The sequence below is a fragment of the Periophthalmus magnuspinnatus genome, chromosome 15 (genome assembly GCF_009829125.3).
Source record: "Periophthalmus magnuspinnatus isolate fPerMag1 chromosome 15, fPerMag1.2.pri, whole genome shotgun sequence".
In the NCBI taxonomy this organism is placed as follows: Eukaryota; Metazoa; Chordata; class Actinopteri; order Gobiiformes; family Gobiidae; genus Periophthalmus; species Periophthalmus magnuspinnatus.
In genome coordinates, this window is record NC_047140.1 from 21,947,743 (window position 1) to 21,971,707 (window position 23,965).

The following is a 23,965-nucleotide window of genomic DNA, read 5'->3' on the forward strand; positions in this document are numbered from 1 at the left end:
TTTCTTATCCATCGTTGTATCTTCCACGTTGACCAGTGCGACCCCTTCTGTATATAAAGCACATTGCATGCAGTGACTGTTATGAAGCACTAGGTGGAACCAAAGTACCACTGCAGTTTTATCCTTGGTCTAGACCGCAGACTGGACATAATATGATATTATTGACAATGATATGATGTCTGTTATAAGTCAAAATGTGATTTATCATGAGGCACACGGCTTTAAAATACACTAAGAGTTGCACAAGCTTATTAGCAAATTACTCAAAAATAATATAGACCAACATCTTCACAATTTCAGCTTGTTTAGGCCTATTGCGCCATAGACAGATCATTGAATGTCTATGTATAGAGCCTAATTTGTCTAGTGTTGACAAATTAGGCTCCAGTGCTGGTTCAATCAATAGCTGAAACATTACAGGTAGATGACGTTTCTGTTTTTCCATACTGGACCAAGAGCAGTGCGAGTGCTGCATGGAAAAGGGAGACACCTAAGTACGTCACTGGTGCTTTCATGAGCTCTTTGTAAACCCACCCCGTGTGCTTAATGCGCAGTAGCCTACATAAATAAATTACCATCGACAGTCACGCATAGATCACCCATTTTCATCACAAAACGGTCCATAATAGGCCTTTTCAATTTTGTTGACTGTTTTGATGGTTTTAAATGCATAATCAAAGACTGTTCTGAAATCAAACGATGTTATTTAAAATCTAAAAAAAGAATAATAGGCACAGTGTACTTGTGTACTGTACCCATGCAACTATCCCCGTGACTCTGCCACTTGTTAAGCGCCTGCTGTGAAAGGGGCGGGGCTGAGTGCGCCTTACAGTCAGGGTTCAGGGCACAAACTCACTCATTGGTCGCTGCTGTTGTGTGAAGGCTAACGTTTTAGCCGCTTTAATTCAAGACAAATACAGGTATGTTTTTACTCATTCCACGCTTGTATTATGTTGAAATATGACGTCATTCATATGAAGAAATACAGCGCTTTTGCTCCTTAAATGTCCCTCTAATGGCGTTGACAATGCGGCTTCTTCTTTTCGATAAATTCAATTTTGACAGCTGCCTGATGCGCTCCGTGGATGCGAACAGCTATGAGCATTATCATCGTGTTTGCTCATAATGCGAGAGTTTTGTAGCATTTTCAACAACAATTATACCGTCGCTTCAAAACTAAACTGCCATTTGTGTCATAATACCTAGATCCGTGCATAATACTGGATAAAAACGATCACGCTGTAAAATGATGTGAGTTTGATCAATGGAGCAGACGCGTCAACACAAGATCCGCATTTTTTTCAGAGTAAAAATTACATTACGTCTCAACGCAGTGAAACTTTATAATGTGATGAACGCGATTCGAATGCACAATTTAAAACATATTGATGATTTTATTTAGAAAAAACTATTGTTTTGCAGATTTTTCTTATACCCATTAGCAAACAAGGAAAAACTGCAGGATGTAATGCTATAGAGCTGATCCCAGACTTAATGAGTAATGTTATAACCCATAAACGAAAAGGGGGAACTACTGTCAATGTTTTAACAATAAAACTACTTCGCCTTTGTCCAAACCGGATGTGTTTTACTGGTTTTATGCAGCTTTATCGCAGCATCTGTCAGCGGCGGCTAAAGTGCTAGCTGGTTCAATTCAGTCCGTTTTGTTATGCTAACGCTGGCGTGTATGGGTTAAGTTTCCGATTACATCCCGGCTCATATTAAACTCGGACTGAAATGACCGTAGCGCCTGCAGATTTCTCAACTCCCCTGCTTTTGCTGACCATTGACATTTTGTGGTTTCTGTGCAGAGAGAAGTCATAATAAAAGTCCCACCGAGCCATGGGGTCGCTATGACCGTTCAAGTGGACCAATCGTGGCCGCGTTTGGTGCTGTTCGGGCCACCTGGAGGATAGAGGACAAGACCACTACAAATATTAGCATTATTTCTGACTTCCCCAACGCCCTGAAAGGTGTTGAGACTGGGGAAGAGGGCAGGACATGGCCAGCCTACTGCAAACAGACCTCTCCTATGCCTGGGAAAAGTACATGGACTGTAGACTGCAAGGAGCTGATCTGCAGGTAGGAGGGAGTTGCAATCATACTGTCAAAACCATAGATCAATAAGTGATCAATGTTTTCCTCTTTATGACAATTTTGCATTCTAATTTGCAGTTTTTAACTTAGTAATTCAAAATTGTGGCTAATTACATGCATCAAACAATACAGTTACTCAAATTACTCATGTGTGGATAAATCTACTTAGGGCTCAAATTTCTAGTGAGACTGGTGGCACAGGCCAGCTGCTCCATATTTTGATTATGTTATATATATAAATATAGGCAGTTCTGTTCTAGTTTTATAATGGGAATTTATTGCTAGAGCATGTAGGATAAAATTTGGTTTTATAATGTTGCATTTTAGAAGTTGGTAATAACAAATAGCAAAAAACAGCATAATTCGATTTTTATCCATGATGACAATGTTATAATTACTCCCAGTGGGTATGACTCAATTTAAGGATTCACATTTCACATGATAATCTTCGGTGCCCTACTGTTTCTGCTGCTAGTCCTTCACCTGCGCCACCAGATCTCCAATCCCCATAAGCCATCATTAGTCTGTTTGTGGACTTCAAATTGGTTCAAAGGTGTCGTCTTTGCTTGTGGCAATGCAAAAAGGTGCTGACGATCACATTACTTGGTGACAGCGGTGGTTGAATAAAGCCACAGGACATGAAAGTAGTTTTAATATGGGAGTTCAAAGAGGGAAATAATTTCAAAGCTGTTGTCAATGGTTATGTTTACATCCACACCAAAAAGCAAATCATTATTTGATTTCCAGAGTTATCAGATTTTTTAAATGTCATGGAAGCAGTTACATCTGATGTGAGTCATCTGTTTTTTTCTTAGTGTTTACAATTGCGCAAAAAAGGGCAACCTACGGTACTCTTCCAAATACAACAGTTACTCTAAAAGTCCATTGATGAACTGACACATTTGTTTTTAATCGTCATATTTTTATGCACATGAAAGCAGATCTAGTTATTGGGTTATCTGATTTTTACTGGCCATTTTTTTTTTTTTACTTTCTCTGTTATTTTGGATGTTAATTGTTGCATCATAGATATTACACTTTCAGATACTTTTGAAAGATTATATATTAGCTTGAGTGTATTATGATATTGCATCTTTGAATGGCCCACTACATGTTTTTATTCCAGACTACTCATATCGATGCTGTTACTCAAGTTTCACTCTCTGTCATACTCGAGGAGAGGCAGAATGATTCAAGCTGTCTGTGGTGATTTGTTATGTGATGCGATGTGATGTCGACAAATAGGGAAAGACAAGACAAGAAATGAAACTGGACAAGTAGACACAAGCTTGATCAGACAATATCCCACATTTTACGGCATTGGAGCTGTGATTTTTGCTGAACCATGTTACATAAGATAGAACTGCACAATTTTGGAAAATTATGGAAGTGTATTTTTTCTGACAAGCATTGCGATAGTGATTAGATTTTAATTCAGTTCTCTGTTCACATTTTAAGCATGCCCAGGAGCAATAACATTTGAGAGAAAACCGAAATATTAACTGCAAAATTAATACAAGAATCCCATGCAGTTAGGAACAGATTTAAACTAAAGTGTTGCCATATTTTGCAGGTAACGATAAAACAGGGCTGCACGATTATAGCACAAATTACAATCATGATATTTTGGCTCATAATTGAAATCATGGTTATTTTGAGTAATTACTTTTATGCTGTTAAATTAAATCTGCAGGGATAGTATAGATCTAATATATTTTATTGGTAATGTTTTGTGGCACTTTGTTTGAACATAGAGAAAAGTGGTTTTGCTCCAGGTTTTGAGTGGCAGAATGAGCACACAAAATTCTGAATAGTAGATAGTTTATGGTATCTTTTGATTACAACATTTTTTTGACATTGGAATATTATGGATTAAAATGATTACCCTATTTATTTACATTACATAACTGCACAGCCGTTATACTGGTTGTGCAAGATTTACTGTTTTCCAGTTAAACTTGATTGGGATTATGTTTGTTGGTAGAGTGGTCAGATCTACAGATGCACAGGTTGGCAGGTTGATCCCAGCTCATTGTTGTTCTGTCCCTGGGCACAACACTTAACCTACCTCGCCCCTCGTGTCATTATACAGGTAGTGTGAGAGTGGTATCATTGAGTGAGTATATCTAAAAAAATAAGTGCCAGTGCTCATGAAATCTCTTCTCTCTCCTCAGTGTCAGATATAACAGCTGCCAGATCACGAGACTTGGATTAGTATCAGAGGCTGCAAGCTTTTTTCCTCTCTCCACTGAAATAAGCTGTTTTTAGCTGTTCATGTTTCATTTAATGCAGGGATCCAGTAATTTTTAAGCTAATTATTGCAGAAAAGGTTGAATATAATAAGTCAGCATGGTTTTTGCCTTCGTCCTTTTTCTTTGTGCTAATAATTACTACTCTTTATAAACCCCTTTCCTGAACCGGTACTAAGTAAACTGAAAAACCCAAATATTCTAGCTCCATAGATCTGACCTATAGCTTGATAGCCTAGCCTACTTGTTTCCAGATAGTGTTCATGTCATACTGTGGAACATTCAAGTCAAAGCAATAACAGCTCTGTGGATACAAGCAGGTACTGTAACCACCACAAGAAAAGTTAGGCAGTGCAGCTTTTAAGTGGGGATTGCAACAAACGGCATATGGAAAATAATTTAGCCATGAATTCAAAGAGCCCTATTTTGGGTGTTGTTATTTTTTCATTTGAGTTCCCTTTAACAATTATTTGAAACTGAAGCTTTTGTATTGCTATGTCCGTAATTGCCTGATTCTTGTTCTTAAGTAGAAGTGGCATTCATTAGGTCCTGTTGCATGTTACTGCCAGATCTGGAGCTTTTTCTGTGATCACACCAGTCGCCGCCGGAGGCAAAAGACACCTTCCTTTGCACTAATCAGTCGAGTTTCACAGCCAAACGTGTGAACGCAGAGCTACAGCCCAGATCCCCTCTGCAAGGCTCATGTTTTATTCTTTGCACCTGCACACTCACATCTCACCCCTTTCTTCTATATTAGTCTACCAGTTATATTTGTAGGTTTGATTCTAGGGCTGCAAGATGTATCGCAATTAGCGATGAGACACAATTTCCGCAAGATAAGACATAGAGTTACGAAATTGGGACCACGTAAACAAGACAAGACAAGCATGTAACTTAATAACACTGCTCCTGTCACGATAACACATTTTGGAGTGCAACATATTGCTGAAGTAAATATAGGCAATAAACAATAATATTGTTAATAATAACTAAATTACACCACTGACACAATAATGCAAGAGCAGATTTAAACCACTAAAACTATTCTAAATGTCCAATATTGTAAAAAAAAAAAAAAAAAATCATGAACTGCAAGAAATAAACAGCAAAATGAAACACTTTAGTACTTACTTTGCATCTGTAGTTTGCTCTGCAGTTTAAATCTGTACAAACATCTTGTAAAATGTGATTCTTGTATTAGTTACTTGGTTCACTTTTCAGTCTTTTTGTCAATTCTCATGGACACATTTAAATTGAGAAATTTGAACAGAATGCTATTTATAACACTTATCTAATCGCAATCACAATTCTTGTCAGGAAAAATCGCAGTTGGATATTTTCCCAAAATCATTCAGCTCTAATTGATTCTGCATTAAAGGCCTTGGGCAAAGCTTTCATTTTGTTTTTGACCCTTCTTTCCTCCTCTAGTTCCTTGAAAGCAAACTGGCTCTCCAATGGTGTCGTATTAAACATTTTTGTAGTGCTTCTTGCTCTTTGGGGTCAAATGAGTATAACAGGAAAACACTTAATGCTGCCTGGGTGTGTTAAGGGTATTTTCCAGTTTCCACTTTTATTCAGTCAGCTTTTACAGCTTGTGGGCTTGAACAGAAAATAGAACGCTACAAAACATGAAGTTAGCTGACCTCAGACAACTCCATTGGCTATATAGGCCCTAAAATAAAATATCCTAACTTATTTCCTTAGCTTAAGCTTTTCCCTTCACAAGCCACATAAACCAAACTAAAATGTTGTTCTATACATCAATGCATTACTCTCAAATGGTTCATCCCACACTTCTGTTGCCAATTTCTAACATGATGGAAAAAATGGTAACATATAGATTGGCCATATATTACCAATGTCAAACCTCAACTTAACAGAAACTGATTTTAAAAGATGAAAAGTGGGCCAAGGGATAGGTCTAGGCACGCGCGATGGGTTCAGCACAATTCTGAATGTCTCTCCCCAATGGTCACCTCAGTTTCCAGTCCATATACTATCCTGTCCAATAAAGCCTTTATATACCAAAGACATTAAAAATCTGAATAAGCACCATAATTAAATATGGGTTTATTTATATTTTAAGTTGATTTTTGAATACTGTTTTCTATCCAACATTTAAACCCAGTCTGAAAATTGACTAGGTTTAGCCTGGGTTTAGCCTGGGTTTAATCTGGGTTTAATCTGGGTTTAGCCTGAATGCAGCCTATGGTGTGAGGTTAGGGTTTTAGGCTAGGGTTTAGAGTTTGAAAATTTGAGTGTTCTAACTTGCAAAATGTCTGGAGCCAAACTGAACAAAGTACTTATTTACACAGCCTTTCTGTATAAAATGATTCACCAAACCAATAGCAGCCTGTCATGTGATGACATTGTTGGCCAATGCACTTTCTCCCCTGTCTCCTATTGAAAAGTTATTACCTAGTTCCATATCAGAAAGGTTACAGCGAAATCTGCCAGGGTCATATGACAAGTTGGCTATGGTTGTTTTAGTTTCACTTTGAGCCAACAGGATGTTTCAAAAGAATCAGGTTGAGTTCAGACTCGCACTTTGCGTTAGAATTTAACGGATTTCATTTCCCTGCATGCTGTTACTACTTGGAGAAGCTTGTTTTTCAATATTGCAAACACGATCCTTATGTGAATGCTATTGTAAGTAGTGAAATCTTTGTTTTTATATGGGCTGATGATAGCACGTGGCTACAATGATTTCTTTGTTTGTTTGGCATAGTTAGAAGTGTGCTCCAAAGATGTATGCATCCAACAATCATTTTTTTCAATAATTAACTAATAGTAACTGATTCCAGCTCAATGTTCTAGTTAGCGGCTCACTTTTTATCCTACATTCCTTCTTTGGTAAAGCCCAGAATGCTTGACTAAAGGAGATTAAACTGAGCATAGCACAGGGTAAATGTAGTGAACCAACCAAGGAATTAGATCAGCAACAGTTACAGTGCTAAAATAAAATTTCTTTGAGTTATCCAGATGATTTCTCGATATTGTTTTAAATCTACCAAGTGCTTTAAATTATTAACACAATTTCACTGGTGCTTTGTAAAATAATTTGTAGGTCCATTTTTATATTGGTAGTATTTTACCAATGTTGGCAAATCACTTTCTTTGCCCAAATTTGCCATGCTGCCACTGCTTTTGAGTGTTGTGAATGCTGCATATGTACTGTTGCAGCAGGTCAAAGCCTATGTGCATTATGGTTCTGTGGCTCTTTAAAGCATTTCAGTATAATGCCTGGAAAAAGATTCCACAGAGGAGAGCAGAGTGGAAATGTACACATGTTGGTGAAGGCTCTCATTATTGCTCATCACTATAGCTCATCTGCTATTGTCTGTTATGGTTTTACAGTTCTGGGATGCTACATTAAAAAGTTGAGTCATGTTAACTTAACTAAATTCATGATTATTGACTCCATGACCAAACAGCCAGATAAAAAAATACACGTAATATGTAGTAATAGTTTAGATTGCATTGAAATAAAAAGGATCTAGTGAAATAAAGAGTGATATTATTGTTGTGAATTGCCATACTACACTTGCAGCTTACAAATTGTGTTATTTGGGGCAGAGTTTATTAGAAAACAGTTCAAATTTAACTTTACGGTATTACCGGTAGTTGTATTAGTCAATTTTTTGTTTGGCATGATGCAAGTCTGGTGTAAAATTGCAGTGTTTCCTCAAAAGCATTGACTAAAACATGCATATTTGATTTATTGGAGAACAAAAATCTAAGAATCAGTCTCACATCCATTTTACAGTTTTACTTTTTAATGCTGTTTTGTGGACATATTTTTTCATTTAACATTGTTGGAAGTGATTTTTATTTTTAAATTTTTTTTATAATATTGTGTGCATAGTATTGCTGAATAATATTGTGTGCATCATTGCAACCACTTTTTATATACTTCTGGTTACAATTTACACACAAAGTATTTTTTTATTATTTGTCAGCAAAACACCAGTTCATGAACTCATCAATTTGAATCATTAATGGTTTTATATACTTCTGTTTACTGACTTTAAATGTATCCGCACGCTTTTTCACATCTCCTTTTTATGCTGTGTTTTTGCTTCTTGGTGTAATCTCTTTTGTGCACTTTTGTATTTAATTTACGCCCTAAATGAAACTTAAGTCTAATCTTTAGTCTGAGCCTTTCCTCTCTGGGGCTGTTATGGACGGTTGGTTCAATGGTTGAATTATTCATTTCTGTGACTCACTCTGCAACCACTGCTCCGTCGCTACTGTTTCCACTAACTGATAAGTTTTAGATATTTTCCTACGAAATACACATCTTGAATTCAGGCCTTTTGTATTGTCTTGTTTTGTTTTATGACTGTTACAGTAAAATGTGGTTTGGTGTGTGAGGCTCTTTTGAAAGTGAGAATTTTTCACTTCCTGCTGTGTAATCATGTGTCTACAAAGGTCAGTGTTCAGTGAGTGACAAACTGTGAACATGACACTCACAAACAAGACATGAGCCTTTTCAGGAACAGCCACTTACAGCCAGTACTATGAGGCCGTAATATTGAACAGAATGCTCTGCTCCACAATATAACTGCAAAGAATGTTTTTGGATGAGAGCCATGTTTCTCTGTTATGGTTCTGTATGAGAGAAGAGACTACAGTTATTAGTTACAGTTATTACAGTTATTTTTGAAACATGTTTTTTACTCATTCAAAATTAGTACCGTCTGACTTGTTTTTTTGTCTTGTTTTTTTTTCTAGTTGAAATTTAAGGATCTTAGTGGCCCTTAATCCGAGTTTCCATACTGAAGATGTATTTCAATCAAGGGAGTCAGTCTTTGGAAAGTAATATTAAGTCTTGAAAGTAATATTAAAGAATCCAAGTCCATTTATGTGTTTAAGAAAAGCTTGAAATTATCATTATTAAGAAAGTATATAACTGCTATGTGACAGGATGATTTTGTGTTTTTTTTTGTTTTTTTTTTGTTAAGTAGCCGCGCATCTAAGTTTGACTTTGTATAATGTAACGGTGCAATACACTGGAAGGAATAAGAGTCAGAGTTGATAAGGGGCAGATATTATAAGCTTTTGCTTCTTTCTGTGCCCTTTCATTCATCTATTATAATTGTACAAAAGCTGAAATACTGTATGCAGATATGCTGCATTGATTTGTTTCGTTTTAATGAATGAAATAAATATAAAAAGAAAGAAAGAAAGAACTAGAAAAACTGAAAGTATTTAGTAATATTGAGTAGTACTATTACTTCTGATATGAATTTTACATTTGTGACTAAGAGCCATGTCAGTGCTAACCTAAAATCATCATTAATATTCCAGTATTGTGTGCACCTTCTTATTCATCCCTAAATGAATTACAGTGGATAGAGTTACTGTCTGAATGAGTTTGCCCCTGACATGTACTTTGTGAGGAAATGCGAAACATCATGACCCTCATCACCCAAATGTCAAATTAGATCAGTGGTTAACTTTTGCCAGAAAATAGCATTGCATAACTACACTCCGAGTCCCCTCTGTCTCACGAGAACACCATCACAGCGTTGTCAGTCCTCCTTTACCCAGTCGCCCAGAAAGAGCTCCAAAAGAAGTCTGAACCCGAGAGGGTGACTCAGCCTGCACACACTCCCATGACTGACCATCTCATGACCGCCATGATGGACAGCAAAGAAAGGATGTTGTACATTTAAAGATTATTAACCAATTAGGCCAGTAACAGGACATCAGTTACCTCCATTACAGATTTGGGCACATACATGACTTACAACATTAGTATTGCATTGGAAAGAAGATGTGGCATTTCTTATTGACAACCATGCACACTATTTCCATATAGAAACCTCTTGAAACTGAATCTGACAATTCAAGTCAATTCAGTTGACTTTTCAGTTTAGTAACATTTTATTTATATAGCACATTTAACAACAACTTCAGCTGCTCAAAGTGCTTCACATAAAAAGTCAATAAAAACAAATATACAGAGACGTTAAACACTGATCAAATATACAGTCATATCTGTCATAATGCAACAATCCTTTTTTTCACAGTATCTCACTGTACATGGGCCAGTATATGAATGCAGTTTCAAAATATGGTTCAGAACAAGGACAAGTTCATCATCTATTATGTTCATCGTCTATTAATGCAAATTGATAAACATTTGATTAAATTACACTGTCTACTTTTGCATGTAGGAGAGTGAGGCATTTGTGGAGCTATTTTCTTATTGTATCAGTTAAACTAATTTTGGAAAACTCATTTTACTGTGCCAAATGGCATTGGATTAGTAGCATGTAGAGTGTTTTGATCCGCGTGTGTATTGTATTGTGTACTAAAGAATTGAGTTGTTGGCTTAAAATGAGAACAAATTTTATCAATCTTAAGATGGGCTGGAACTAATTAAGCATTTTTGTATTATTAGAATGACCTGACCTAGTTGTCTTTAGGCCTTGCCAATTGAAATGAGAGTTTTCACCAGATAGACAGTGTTAAATTTGCCAAACCTCTACATTTTCTAAATAAGTTCTGATGTGGCCCGGTTTGTGTGATAATGTAACTAATACGATACAGAGATTAAGTAGAGCCGAGCCTGTCTTTTGATGACTCTATGAAAACACAGTGCAGTCCATCTTTGATCCTCACTGCTTAAATTTCACCCTATGTCTCTGGTTATTTGAATAGAAGCCACATAACAAAATGCATAATTTTTTTTTGTATTATCATGAAAACTACATTAGCAAAACATATTCCTTTTTATCTAGACCAGTAACTCATAAAAATAAAAATATACTACAAGCCACACACACTGACCAATACCTGTCTGAACACCCAACTGAACACAAATTGTCAGTAGCTAGAACATTGTACAACCAGGCCACCATCATCACACACCCAAGACGAGGAGGAGGAGGAGACGCATACACACAATGCACTCACTAACTGTCAGTATCCACAATGGGCAATAGAAAAAGGAAAAATAAAACACACAAAACACAGAGAAAACACAAAAAATAAGAAAAAGAATACACAAAATACCAAAAACCCGCAATAGTCACACTGACATACATCAGGGGGAGTCACAGAAAGCATTCAGAACCATAAGGAGTCATAACATTAATGGTCAAACCTCACACCAAACTTGTGAAACCAAAGGACACAACACAACAGAACAAAACCGGAGGACAGATATGAAGTAATATATGCGATACCATGTCTATCAAGCACCAAAACATATGTAGAGGAAACAGGAAGACCATTTGGAACATGGAAAAAAGAACATCAACAAGAATGTGAAAACAAAACTGCCAACAGACAAAAAAGAGAAATAAAAGAACAAGCAGAGCAGGAAAATCTGAAATTGGCCATATCAGACCACTAAAGACAAAACCACTTCATGGACTGGAACAATGCCAGCAACAAATACCACTGCTAGATCAGAGAGCCCATTGAGATCTGCAAATGAGGTCCAAGGAGCTTAAATCCTGACGAGAGAGAGTACACCTTATCACACACAGGATGCAGTTCTGGACAAGGCGCATCAGGCAGTAAGCTTCCCCAAATGGCTGACAAAACCAAGTAAAGCAGCCCACAAGGCACGTCACTAGACCATCAGAATCAGAATCACAATCAGAAGACTTTTATTGCCATTGTCAGTGAACACAGCGCACAAACTAGGAACTTACTTTGGTAACTTACTTTTTGGTGATAAAGTGCAACGTAAAAACACTAAATAAATACAAATAAGGGCATGCACAAAGCTGAAAAAAGATATACTTAAAAATAGAATAAAATACTTGGAGATAGAACATGTATACAGCAGCATCAGAACAACAAACATCACGTGAGGCTTCTGTTGAAGGCTAGCGGAAGTAGTCGACACATGTAAAGCAGGTAAACAAAAAGAATCTGTTATTCAAAGTTTAAAACTGAACACAGAATGAACCTTTACCAAAGAAAGATTGAGCTGCTATCCATAATTACTTGCTTTACTTATAATTCAGGTTTTGGCCTAATATTTGTTCAGTCTTGGCGCACTTGGAAAGGCAAAATTGTATGAAGTGGTGTTTTGGTTGAAAAGTTTGAGCACAAATGTAGAAGTGAATCTAAAATGACTGGATAAAGGGCTTAATCACTGTGATGGAAAGGTCATCTCTTTATTTCGTTTACAAATTGCCTTTTGGTTGTTTCGTGGTGCATTGATTTGCCTCCCCAGTCGCTCTAATCAGTATTGGCAGTGTTCACCTCGGCTGGTTTGTGCTGAGTGCTTTGTAATGCTGGATTAAAAACTGGATAGGGAGAAGAACAAGTGAATTGCCGGAAAATTAGCGTTATCATGAAGTACTGCCTTTTCCTCAGTCAGACATAACAGGTGCATTCAAAACACAAGGACAAAACCAGTCATTTAAAAAGATTAATTTGAAATTCCTCCATCGCATTTGAAAAACACTTTCAACCATAATGCTTTGATTGTCCTGCCTACTCATCCTTGGTTTCATATTAAAAACCATCTGTGATTGTTTTTTATTGCTTTTAAGGTGCACTTTAGTAACTTTTGGTCTTTTTGCTGCTTATATCTGTGAAGATGTTATTGCTTTGCCTGGAATGTTCTACAGTAGGGCAATAAACACATCTGTCTTGTATTTATTCAACTGGATGCCTTTACTGCTCAAAACAAAACAAAACATGACATTCTTGTTGTGGGCTGGCTTGCCTCTCCACAATTGCGACCTGTAACTTGTCTCTTTGGAGATGGATAAATTTAATACCATACTATGAAACATTCTAGGCAAGGCAATAACATCTCCATGACAAGCAAGGTGGCAAACCCTCCATCAGAAAAGCTACATAGTGCACCAAATATTATTTTCTCATTTCTTTTCTTTTTCTTTTCTGTAACTGTCCCTATCCTGTGTCCTGTGTTTGTCATGATTCATTCCTTTGTTTTTCTACCTTCTTCTTGTCTCTTTTATGTGATGTTTTTGTCCAGCCCCCCAGTGTGCGCCCCTGTCTGCTCTCTCCATCTTCCCACCTACCCATGATCCTCTCAGCTCCCTCCTGACCACGGTGAGTCTGGTCAAATCGCCAACATCTATTCAGACTAGAGCTGGGTACTTAAATGTTTTTTTTTATTACTTTTTTATTTTATTATTATTATTTTTTAAGTTACTGTACTTACCAGTGCCTGATCCTATATTAAATATTATCTATACTGACAAAACGTAGCTACAGCAATCAAAATACAATTTATTTGACGAAAACATTTGTATTATTTGTGATGACTTGATCTAGTTATTATTTTAATGCTCTCCCAGGGCCAAGGTATCAAAACTTGTTATCAACAGAGAAAATTGTTTTGGTACTATTTTTTTCTGCCTATTACGTAAAGACGTGTAGGCTAGACTAAGTTGTTATGACACAGGAAGGAAGTTGTATCAATTCTTTGCCAGCCGGAAAGCTAAGACCACTTGAATTTCTTTGCTTATGCGAAGTTCTGTAATGTGTAGTTACAAATTCACTTTTTAAACATATTATATAACTATGCAAACTCTGAAAAAGTATGAGAATGACCTACATATAAAAGCGTGTAAACTGGTAACTAAATGATTCTCTGTGGTTGCTCTATGGCATTACCTACATACAAATGACTTTTTGTGTTCTAAATCCACCAGTACGTTTTGTGGCCCCATATATTTAGCTTTTAATATCTCTTTATGTATCTGATGTTTCATAGATATTGTTTCTTTGTTAGTATTTCAGTATTTCAAGACACATTTTGATGGATTAATAAATCACATTTTGGTTTGCATTTTAAATCTGTGTTCTGTATTCCACAGTGTATTTTTTAGAACTGTTGTGAACCCTAATTATTCACCGCAATGAGTTTTAAGTGCTTTATGCAATTTTCAAAGACCAGTGAGGAGATATGAATGTAAAGCTAACCACCAGCATGATAACGGCACTTCCTGATTGTCAGACAATAAAACACTTTCTAATTGGATGCAGACAGCACACAGTGGACATATATAGACCTTAAGAGTTCCTTTTGCAGTATATCTGTACTGGGGCAAGACTCATTTTGCTGAAATAAATAGGAAAAAATCCGGTACTAGACCTTTTAATTCTTTTTAATCCGCTTTGGATTTTCTAGATTGTGATATGCAAAACTGCTGTTATTGTGATCTTTGGATTTGTCTCTTCTGAACTCAATGCTTATAATCAATAGTTTGTGTCTGCACTTGTATGTAGCCACACTTGACCCCTTCTCCTCTTCTCTCTTGCTGCTCTTTTGATGATATTGCTTTTCCAGCCAGCTTTATCATGGGTGACCCAGACATTTTACGCCGTCGCCTCATTCAGGGATCAGACCCAAATGAATGCGGGGGTGGTGTCAGATTAGCAGCTGCTCAAACCTGTGTGGCCTGAGGTCTGACTGGTGTGGGATTATGACATCACTCATCTGTTGGGGAGGTGTTAACACACTTCCAAGTGTCAGTAATGCAGATAAAGGTGTTAGACGGGGGTTTGTGAAGGAAGTGCAGAATCTGTGGTCAGATGTCTGAGGTTTCAGTTGGCCTGTCACGATACCATATTTTGAAGTTTGATATATTGCTGAAATAAATATAGATGATAAATGATAATATTGAAATGAATTGCCACTTTTCCACAGAACAATCTATTTTATTTTGGAAAGCTTATGTACTGTATGATTAATCACTTACTAAACCATGTGTATTAAAATGTATATTTTCTAAGACAACCTTTGTAGTAACCATAAGCTTTATCATTATCACATTTAAATGCGGTTTAAAGGTGCACTACCTTTTTTGGTGTATTATGTCACCCTTTATCAGAGAGGTTACATAGTACGCAATTAAATGTATTTTTTTATCTTCTTAATGAGATGATCTATTGCTCTGCCGACAAGTCAAATGTAGTATTGTCTTGATTGTATTGAAATTACGAATGGGACAAAAACAAAACAAAATTGTGATTAAAAAGGATAGACAGTAATTGTGGGACATTGTATATAACGGTGATAATCGATAACAAAGATAATTGCCATTATATCTCCAGAATATGCAATAAAAAAAGCTTCTTATCCATAAGATAACAAAATTACATAAAAGTTAATATGAATAAATTCTTTATTTAAACATTAAAATTATAAGTATTCATATCCATAACATGTCCAATTGTCAGCAACTTTAAGAACTATCGCAATATAATTATTTCCAATTATTTTGTGACACCAAATTTCAGTATCATCTCTTAATTGAAATGTGTTAGTATTTATAGTATTTATGTATTCTGTTCAGTGAAAGGATAAATGATATACACACACAATTAACACTGTCTCTTTCCCGTAAATCACTCTGTCGCAACTTCACAAACTATAATAAAGTTAGTTACATCACTAACTAAATTAGTGTAGTATCATGTGTGACAATTACCAAGATTTACTGGAAATTCCTAACATTGTTTCCTCTCTAGATTGTGTGCTCTCATGCGATGGCTTGTTTTTGGGAGATATTTTTAATGAAATCTCTTTTTTCTTGTATTTTTCTCTCTTAGGTCACTCTTCAAAGTCTGGAGAACTTCCTTTGCCTTTTCCACTATGTCCAGCACCTCCCAAACCACACCAAAGATGCACTGAAATTCTGGTATGTTGATGTTTTGATTTCCAGAAACATTTTAGTATCCGTCTTTACCAGGCACTTTACAAATAAACCTTTGAATGTCTTATCAGATCTCATGTAAACAAACACTAGATAAAATGCTATTAACAGCTCTCTGACATTCAGTTTTTGCAGATTCATCTACAACATGTTTCAAATTGTGGCCCAACTTTGAAAAAAGAAGACCTATAATGCTGTATAGTTATAACACACAACTCATGGATCATTATTTTATATTTTGGCCTTTTAAAATTGCAATATGCAGTCTAGAGCAGTGGCCATGTCTAGGGGGATGGGAAAACTGCATTTTTTTTTAAAGCAATGGCATCTCAAATAAAATTACTCAAACAAGCAACTTCAAGTGGGTAAATGAAAACATTATAACATGGTTAAAAGTTGATTTTTGCAAAATGTCTCCTTTTAAAAGTGAACTGCTTTAAGCCTTTGTTGACCTTCTATGGGACCAAAATTGGGTTGAATTTATTCAGTAAAATGCATTAGCAACCTCTGACCAAAACTACTTTAGGCACTACTTTCTTGTCAGTGTCACTCCTATCTTTTCAGCATCCTCTGGAGTAAAAGGTTTCTCATATTATGCAATCTGGCTGCATTAGAGTTGGAGGGCCCGGCTGCATAGATTTCCATACTGATGAGGGAAAGTTTAGGGACATTTGCACCTCTCTAGCTCCTTGTTTGTATTGAAAGCTGTTTAAGTAATGCACGCACACTGCACCTGGAGTTAGCCACATTAGCATTCATGAAATCTGCCTGTCTTCGGCTGAGTGCTGATGAATTTGGACAGCTTCAGTTAAAATGGTTGGAAAAAAACCCCAAAAACTCTTGTGTCCAAACAGAAAAACATTTACCTTTCTCAGTAATAAAACATAATTGCCCACTCCAGTTACTATTTTTCCTGGAATTTTGGTTTTGTGAGAAGATTATCAAAAGCAATGGTTGGATTAGATGCAGAGGTACGTCGCTCCTGTCATTTAAAATCAGTTTTAACACCTTAAAACGCCTATACCCGTATTTAATCTCTTCTAGTTCAGGAAAACGCCTTTTACTTCTTAGTGTATTGTATGAATGCTTTTGCCAATACACATTTTGTTGGATGAGAAGGATAAGGAAGCAATGGCCAGGGACGAATGATTGTATCTAATCAGACAAGTTGTTTGATGAGAACTGTGTGGATACAATTGTTTAAGCAGTTGGTTCATTGCTAGACCCGAGGGAAAGGACTAAGTGGGCGGGGCTAACTCTAACCCTATTTTTTTATTTTTTTACATGTTCACTCGTGGTTCAAAATTAGGTACGGGCCCTTTAACGTGTTGTGTTGTAGATTTTAAAATAATAAACACAATTCTAAAAAAAAAAAAAAATTGGATGATGCCAATAGTTGTGATTTTTTAATATCGAAATATGAATACAATCGTGCTGTTGTAAAAGTAGGAATGCAATCTGATTATATTTCAATGTGTCTTCAAACTATGACTTAAATAAACTATTCAGTGGACAGACTGTGACAATACATTTACTACAGTGTGAAGCTATATACTCTGCATTTCTAAATCAGCTACATCAAAACATCACATTCAAGATGATTCCTTACATAATAACTTTACCATATATCACCTTTTGGATTTTTGAAGTTTTTGTTTACCAACTATTGTCGTTCAGACTCACTTCAAAACATGCAATGATAATTAGATAATCAAATCATTTAACTGCATTTTGGACAAAATGCAGTTAAATTATTATGTAACATTAGGGAAGTTCTGTTATTTAAAAATGTCCAATTTAGTTGAACAAAATATTTTCCCCATTCAGTTTTTATTAGTTTGATTGGGCTTTTTAAATGTCTTCCACACATTTTGACTTGAAGCTGTTTCAAAGGCCCTGGTAATGAGAGAATCCAATTATAATTATTGAAAATGATTGGTTAAAATAATTACTGTTATTTTTATATTGGTTCTGATTCAGTTTAGAGCTCCAAATGTAATTAGTGTATCCAGTGGCACAGAGGAAATAGATCTGAACACTAATATTTGTTCCATTACACATTTTCCAGTAAACACTTTATATGAAAACTGATCTGTCTTTTGTATTGCTTTTACACCTGAACTTTATTTTATTTATTTTTTATTTATTTTTTCAATCGCCCACACACAGGGGGTACAATTGTGATGAAATAATTTCCATCTAATGTATAAGCTTTTTGAATATTGACAAAATTATGTTACGTATGATTTTGTAGGTTGATAATTCTTAACATAATCTGCCCATTTGCACTGAAATACATGTTTGTTTTACAAGCTATTATTATTACTAACCTTTAAATAGCTAGCATCTGACATTTAGTTTAGGGTCCTCTACAGGTCATGGAGGGCTTGGCCTTGTTTCCGAGGCCTGTCCCCTCGCCATGTGACATCATGTGCTTTCATGTGATACGCTGATCTGCTGCAAATCTGAAAGGCTTCCATTTGAAATTCCAATTTAATGGAATTTGTGCTGCAGAACAGAAAATTCAGTCAGCCATCGTGCGAGGAGGTATGCGGACAGAGCTGGCTGAGCTCAAGTTTAACCCGGAATATACACAACATGACGGGAGCAAAACTTTCAGGATTACAGACATTTGGTGAGATAAAAGATTGTTTGTAAAGCCACAGCTAGCAGAAGGCTATTGTGTTGGCAGATTGTAATTTAGCAGAAAGAGATGGGTGGACAATTGTTTGTTTGGTGATTTCTTGTGGGCTAGCTCTGAGGGATTTATGGTTAATACTAGAAGATGTTTTAGCTGACAAAAAATTCAGGCAAGATAAGAATATGGTAGAACCAAATCCATTCATTTTGATGTAATTGAGATTAGACCTGGGAGTGCCTACCATTGCCACGTGGACTGACGATGCTAAAATTATTCTTACCAATGTTAAAGGGTTTTGTAGACCAAGTGAATTCACATTTAGTCCTTAACCATATTATATACCAGTTTGGGCAAAATAGTCATTCAATTGCAAGATGTGTAACTAAAGCCTTGGCAGAGGTCTATAAAATGTGTCTTGAATGTTGAGTTTATATTTTCGTGTGAGTGATAGGAGGATGAACATGCTTGGAGGAGAAAGCATTGTTTATGCTAACTAGCTACAAACTGGTTAGCAGACTTTTTGTCACTGTTTAGTTGCTGCTAGTGCTAATATAAGAACACTTATTTTCACTATTTAAACTACTTACATTACTCTGTGCCGGTTTGCCACATAGTATGATGTTAATTTTGTTCCATGCCATGCTTACTTTTGCTGTTTCTTTTTTTTTACTCAAGGAGTTCGTTTGGCCTACTATGTGTTTATTAAGGATGCATACCGTTTGATAATTTGCGTTATAATCATCCATCATTATCTGATTAGCTTGTGGACCCAAATTGTATTCTTTAGTTGTTGCAAACCAAATATAGGGCAAAATGTATATGAAATATTGTTTTTTGGCTATATTACACATTTTAAGCAAACATGGAGCAGATGATTGGCAGTAGACCTCTCGATTAAAAAGGTCCAAGCTGATCATTTACAAATTGAAACGATTGGGTCTTAAAATTTGATAATTGCACAAACCCACTGTATAGTTATTAATATCATGATAATTCAAAGCGTCAAAGAAATGTATATCATGTGTGAGCAGTGAAAACAGTGAATGATGTTTGAATGATGCAGTTTCTTTGAATGATACTTGAATGATTCAAGTGATATTTGAATAATACTATACTGAATTTGACAGAATTTGTTACATCTCACATTTTGAGCTGTCTTGTCTTTTCCTGTTTCAGCTCAGACATGAGTGGGGCCAGTAACACGCTGGCGAGGGAGTTTCTGACAGATGTGCATCAGCTGTGCAGCGCGGTGGCCCAGAGAGCAGAGGCCCGGGATGAGGATGAGGAGGAGAGTCACATGGTTGCTCTGGGGGAGTACCTGGTCCGGGGGCGGGGCTTCCTACTGCTCAGCACTCTGGACTCCATCATAGACCAGGTAAGTTTCAAAATAATTTTTTTAGGCTGTGTCTTCATAAATAAGTATTCCATGGTGAATTTAGGCCCAGTTGAATACAATTATTACCAGGTATAAAAAGGCCCATTTAAAAATGGCCTAATAATTTGTTATAATATTGTAAAATAATACCATAAACTCCTAAGGCTTCCTCCAAAGTGCAGTAGCTTCAGAACACTGACAGAGACATTAGGTGATGTTTTAGCCTCTTTCTAAGGGCAGTTTTTGTTCCACCATATTATTTATGTTTGAGGCCTGTAAAAAGACGAGAAGTCTGCCCGAAGCACATAGCTACAAGTCAGTGCATTCGGCTCTGCTCCTCCACTCGATTTGTCCAAAGATCCTTTTTTCACTCTTAAGTTTGTAAAACAAAGACTAGATCTTTAGGTCCTATCGCCTGTCTCAGCGGCCAATACTGATACTAACATCAGATTGGTAAATCCCTAGCTTCTGCTAAGGTATAAGTTTTGTGCCTGTGTGATTGCAAATTATCTCTAGTAATGACTTTTTCTATCTATTTTGTTTATTATGCATGTACACACTCGCGGACTATTTACAGTAGCTGTTCAATATATTCAGTAAAGCCAGTTTCCCATCAGCCCCTCTGACCTTAGCTGAGCTTAATCTCTGCCATCAAAAGGAAATTGCACACAGTGTTTGCTCAGAGGACACAGTTTAATCAAAATCATGAGAATGACAATACAGTTCAGACATGAGGCTAGTACAAATGTATCTAGCTAAGTCTGTCACAATAATTACTAGATTGGTTTATCATTCATTAGGTTTTAGGTGAATGATATTTAATTTCTTTGCACTAGTAGGGAATTTTTTCTTATGTTTTGTAGTACAATAACATTTTAGCATTAATGCATTAAATAACACACATATCTATGACTCATTATAAATATAAATCTTCTTAAGTGTTACTTTGTGTCATTCATTTGTCGTGTTTATTCTTTTACTATGAATTATGATTGTCCTGCTTTAGAGTTATTGTGTCAGAGGTAAGAAATATGGCTATAATTGTTTATCATATTTTAGTGACAAGCCTAAACATGGCACAAGAATGTGCATGCAAATGAACTATCTGCAAATAATTTACTTTCCATATTTGTAAAAAAAAAAACAACCTCATATTATCTTGTAAAATATATAGTTTCTAACACCTTGTTTCATAACTAAAGAGATTTTTGCCTCTGCTTTGAAAGCGAATGCTTGTTCTGTTTTCCTGACACCATTAAATGCAATTGCCATGGTTTGTGTACGTGTTAAGTTTGTAGCCGCTAAAACAGCCCAAGCCTAACCATGTTCTAGTTTATCAATGTCAGCAGTTATATAGTCCCATACTTCTGTCCACTTTGTTGAAAATGTTTTTTGTCTCTGTACTTTTTTGTTAGAAAAGAACTCTCATAGAAAAATATTAAATTAAAAAACACAATTCACCAAAGGGCAAAGAGAGCGATGGACGATACCAAATGACTTCTTGAATAGCTTGTTTTACATTTATAAGGCAGCAGCACATGTCAAAAAGTGTATGACAAAATGCCTTGCATTTAGCGTGAAAAACAAATGTCAGAACTATTCTTTATGCATGCTACTACAAGTCTATTAGCAGCAGGGCAATAGCATGGTACTGGCACAAAAAGAGGCTTATTAAAATGTTCCTTTTATTTTTGTTTTATTTTATTTTTGGGAAAATTTATACATACATTAATTTTTAACAGTGAAAACTGGGTAGACTTGGTAAAGCTCCACATTTAGGACATATTGTCCTATGTCATATTAATAACAATATTTACTTATTAAATAATTGATAGACATTGAAAATATATTGTTCCATCTGTCTTGTGTACATTTTCTTTGCAATACCTTTCCTTTTATATATAAGTAACTTCTTTGGCTAATAATTGGTTAATTCTGTTCTGCTATTTATTTGTAGCTCGTGCCTCTAATGATGCATATTTAAAAATGGATTTACTGGGAACACCCCGCTTCATTGTTATTTTGTCAGTAGCATAAAGTATTTTCAATATTATCATTCATCGCAATATGTCTTTGTAGCAGTATATATTGTGCTTAAAAATTTGTTACAGACCTACCCACATTTGTTCTGCGGTGTATGCGTGAAAGTTAGCAGCGTTGGCGTGTTATCAGTTAGCATGCTGTAGACAGGCTGCACAGAAGCGTATTGTGTCTCTATTAAAGGCACCAGGCTCTGACAGCTCCACTGCTCCTCTGCTTCACCCTGATGCTCTGAGCCCAGGCCTCTCACTGCGCTCAGTATTGATCCCATCGCTCATGTAAACAACAGTTTAGGGTGAAGTGGTTTATTCTCAGTAATTCACAATGCTTTGATGTTGCGATTGTGTGGGTGGGCTGTGCAGTTTCATAGGTCTGTATTGAACTAAACAAAGAAGAGGTGGGTGAGGTGAGGCATGGGTGATATTTTGTCCTCATCATAATTATAGTAATGTCCTAGGTGTGCTGTTTAGCGGGTTTCAAGAGAGTTTTGCATTTCATGATTTATTCTAATTCGGTGGTGGTAAGCTTTATAGCCACAGCTCCCGTGGGGTAAACAGAAGCGAGGCTGCCAGTCTACACTATCAGCCCCTGTGACTACTAACTGTCACCTAGTTTCTCACTGCAGTACATAAACAGGCAAGGTGTGTGAAGTGTCTTGCCTGAGGACACAACAACAGCACACATTAGAGCCTTTGCTGCCGAACTATAGAACCTGGTATTCCCTGGTCGCCCATTCACCAAGCCCAGTAAAAAGTACGTTTTCAATCTTTACTTGAAATATTTAAGATAAATTAAAACCTTGCTGTGGATTTTAAAAAGCTTAACACTGGTTACTGGCCGCAGCAGCACGCCAAATAGCGGATTTTGGTATCGACTCAAAAAAATCTGTGCCTGACCATCCCTAAATATTACTGTAAACCAACACTATATTATTATTATGCAGTTGAGAGGAAGTCATACATTGTACCACAGATGCAAAACAAGTGGTGAGTGTTTTGTATCTGTGACAGTAAACTCTTAATTAATTTGATTTTCATTAATGTCATTTTATATTTAAAGTGTTTTTGTTTTTGCACTAACCAAGGCATTACTGAATAAAATGAATTCATTATGTTTAATCTGACATGATTTGTTTTCTACTATTACCATTATGTGTTCTGTTTTTATGTGGCGGTATTATATTATCAGCAGCTAATATAGTTTCTACTAGACAGTTGTCAACATTTGTGAAAGCAAAGTAGAGAAATTGCAGAAAAACAAAATTGGTTTGCACAGCTCTAAACTGAGCCAAAGGAAGCTAGACTCTACAATTATATTACACATCAAATACTTATATGTTTTATGTTCTAGCTAATAGAATGTTTCTGCAAAAATTTACTTGCAGAAAATTAGAACATATTTTAATTTGATAGCTAAGGCAACATGGGGCTTCAAGCTTCTGGGTTAATTTAATTGAAACAGAAGCAACATTTTTCTAAAATGTTATGATGGAATACCTGCATGTTTTTGTTTACTGAAACCTTTTTGCAGTTTAAGAGCCCTTACTGCGTTGATGTAGATGTAATAAAGTAATAACCTGCAACAGTAGCAACATTTTGGCATGCGACCAATTTTATGTTTAAGGTTAATTTCTTTTAATCAATTCATACTGTTCTCTTTTACATGGTGTATGTACATAATCTCCTAACTCTAGATAGTCCTGTTTTAGATACTAACCAATAGCAAGTGCTTTACAGTATACACTATACAGTATTTTTATGTGGTTTATATTTATTTGAGCTCATTATGTTTTAAGTTAAATACTTTTACTCTTGTATATAAAGTATACAAGTAAAAAATGTCTGTTTATTCGAAATTCATTAAATATACTTGTGTGAGGTTACAGTAGTGTTATCAGATT

General features: G+C 36.0%; 1 protein-coding gene across 3 annotated transcripts in view; it reads left to right on the forward strand.

Annotated features, from left to right (window-relative positions):
- The first annotated feature begins 840 nt into the window (after positions 1-840).
- The window catches only part of lyst (lysosomal trafficking regulator), an 89,489-nt gene continuing 66,364 nt past the window's right edge, over positions 841-23,965 (forward strand). For 2 of the 3 annotated variants that reach the window (XM_033980231.2, XM_055227288.1), the window contains exons 1-4: positions 841-920; positions 1,812-2,082; positions 15,906-15,994; positions 19,827-20,025. In XM_033980231.2, coding sequence (XP_033836122.1) covers positions 2,002-2,082; positions 15,906-15,994; positions 19,827-20,025 — 369 coding nt within the window. In that variant the 5' untranslated portion in view covers positions 841-920; positions 1,812-2,001. Of the gene's footprint in view, positions 921-1,811; positions 2,083-13,367; positions 13,398-15,905; positions 15,995-19,826; positions 20,026-23,965 lie in introns of those variants that run through there. The other variant, XM_055227289.1, reaches the window with a different exon arrangement.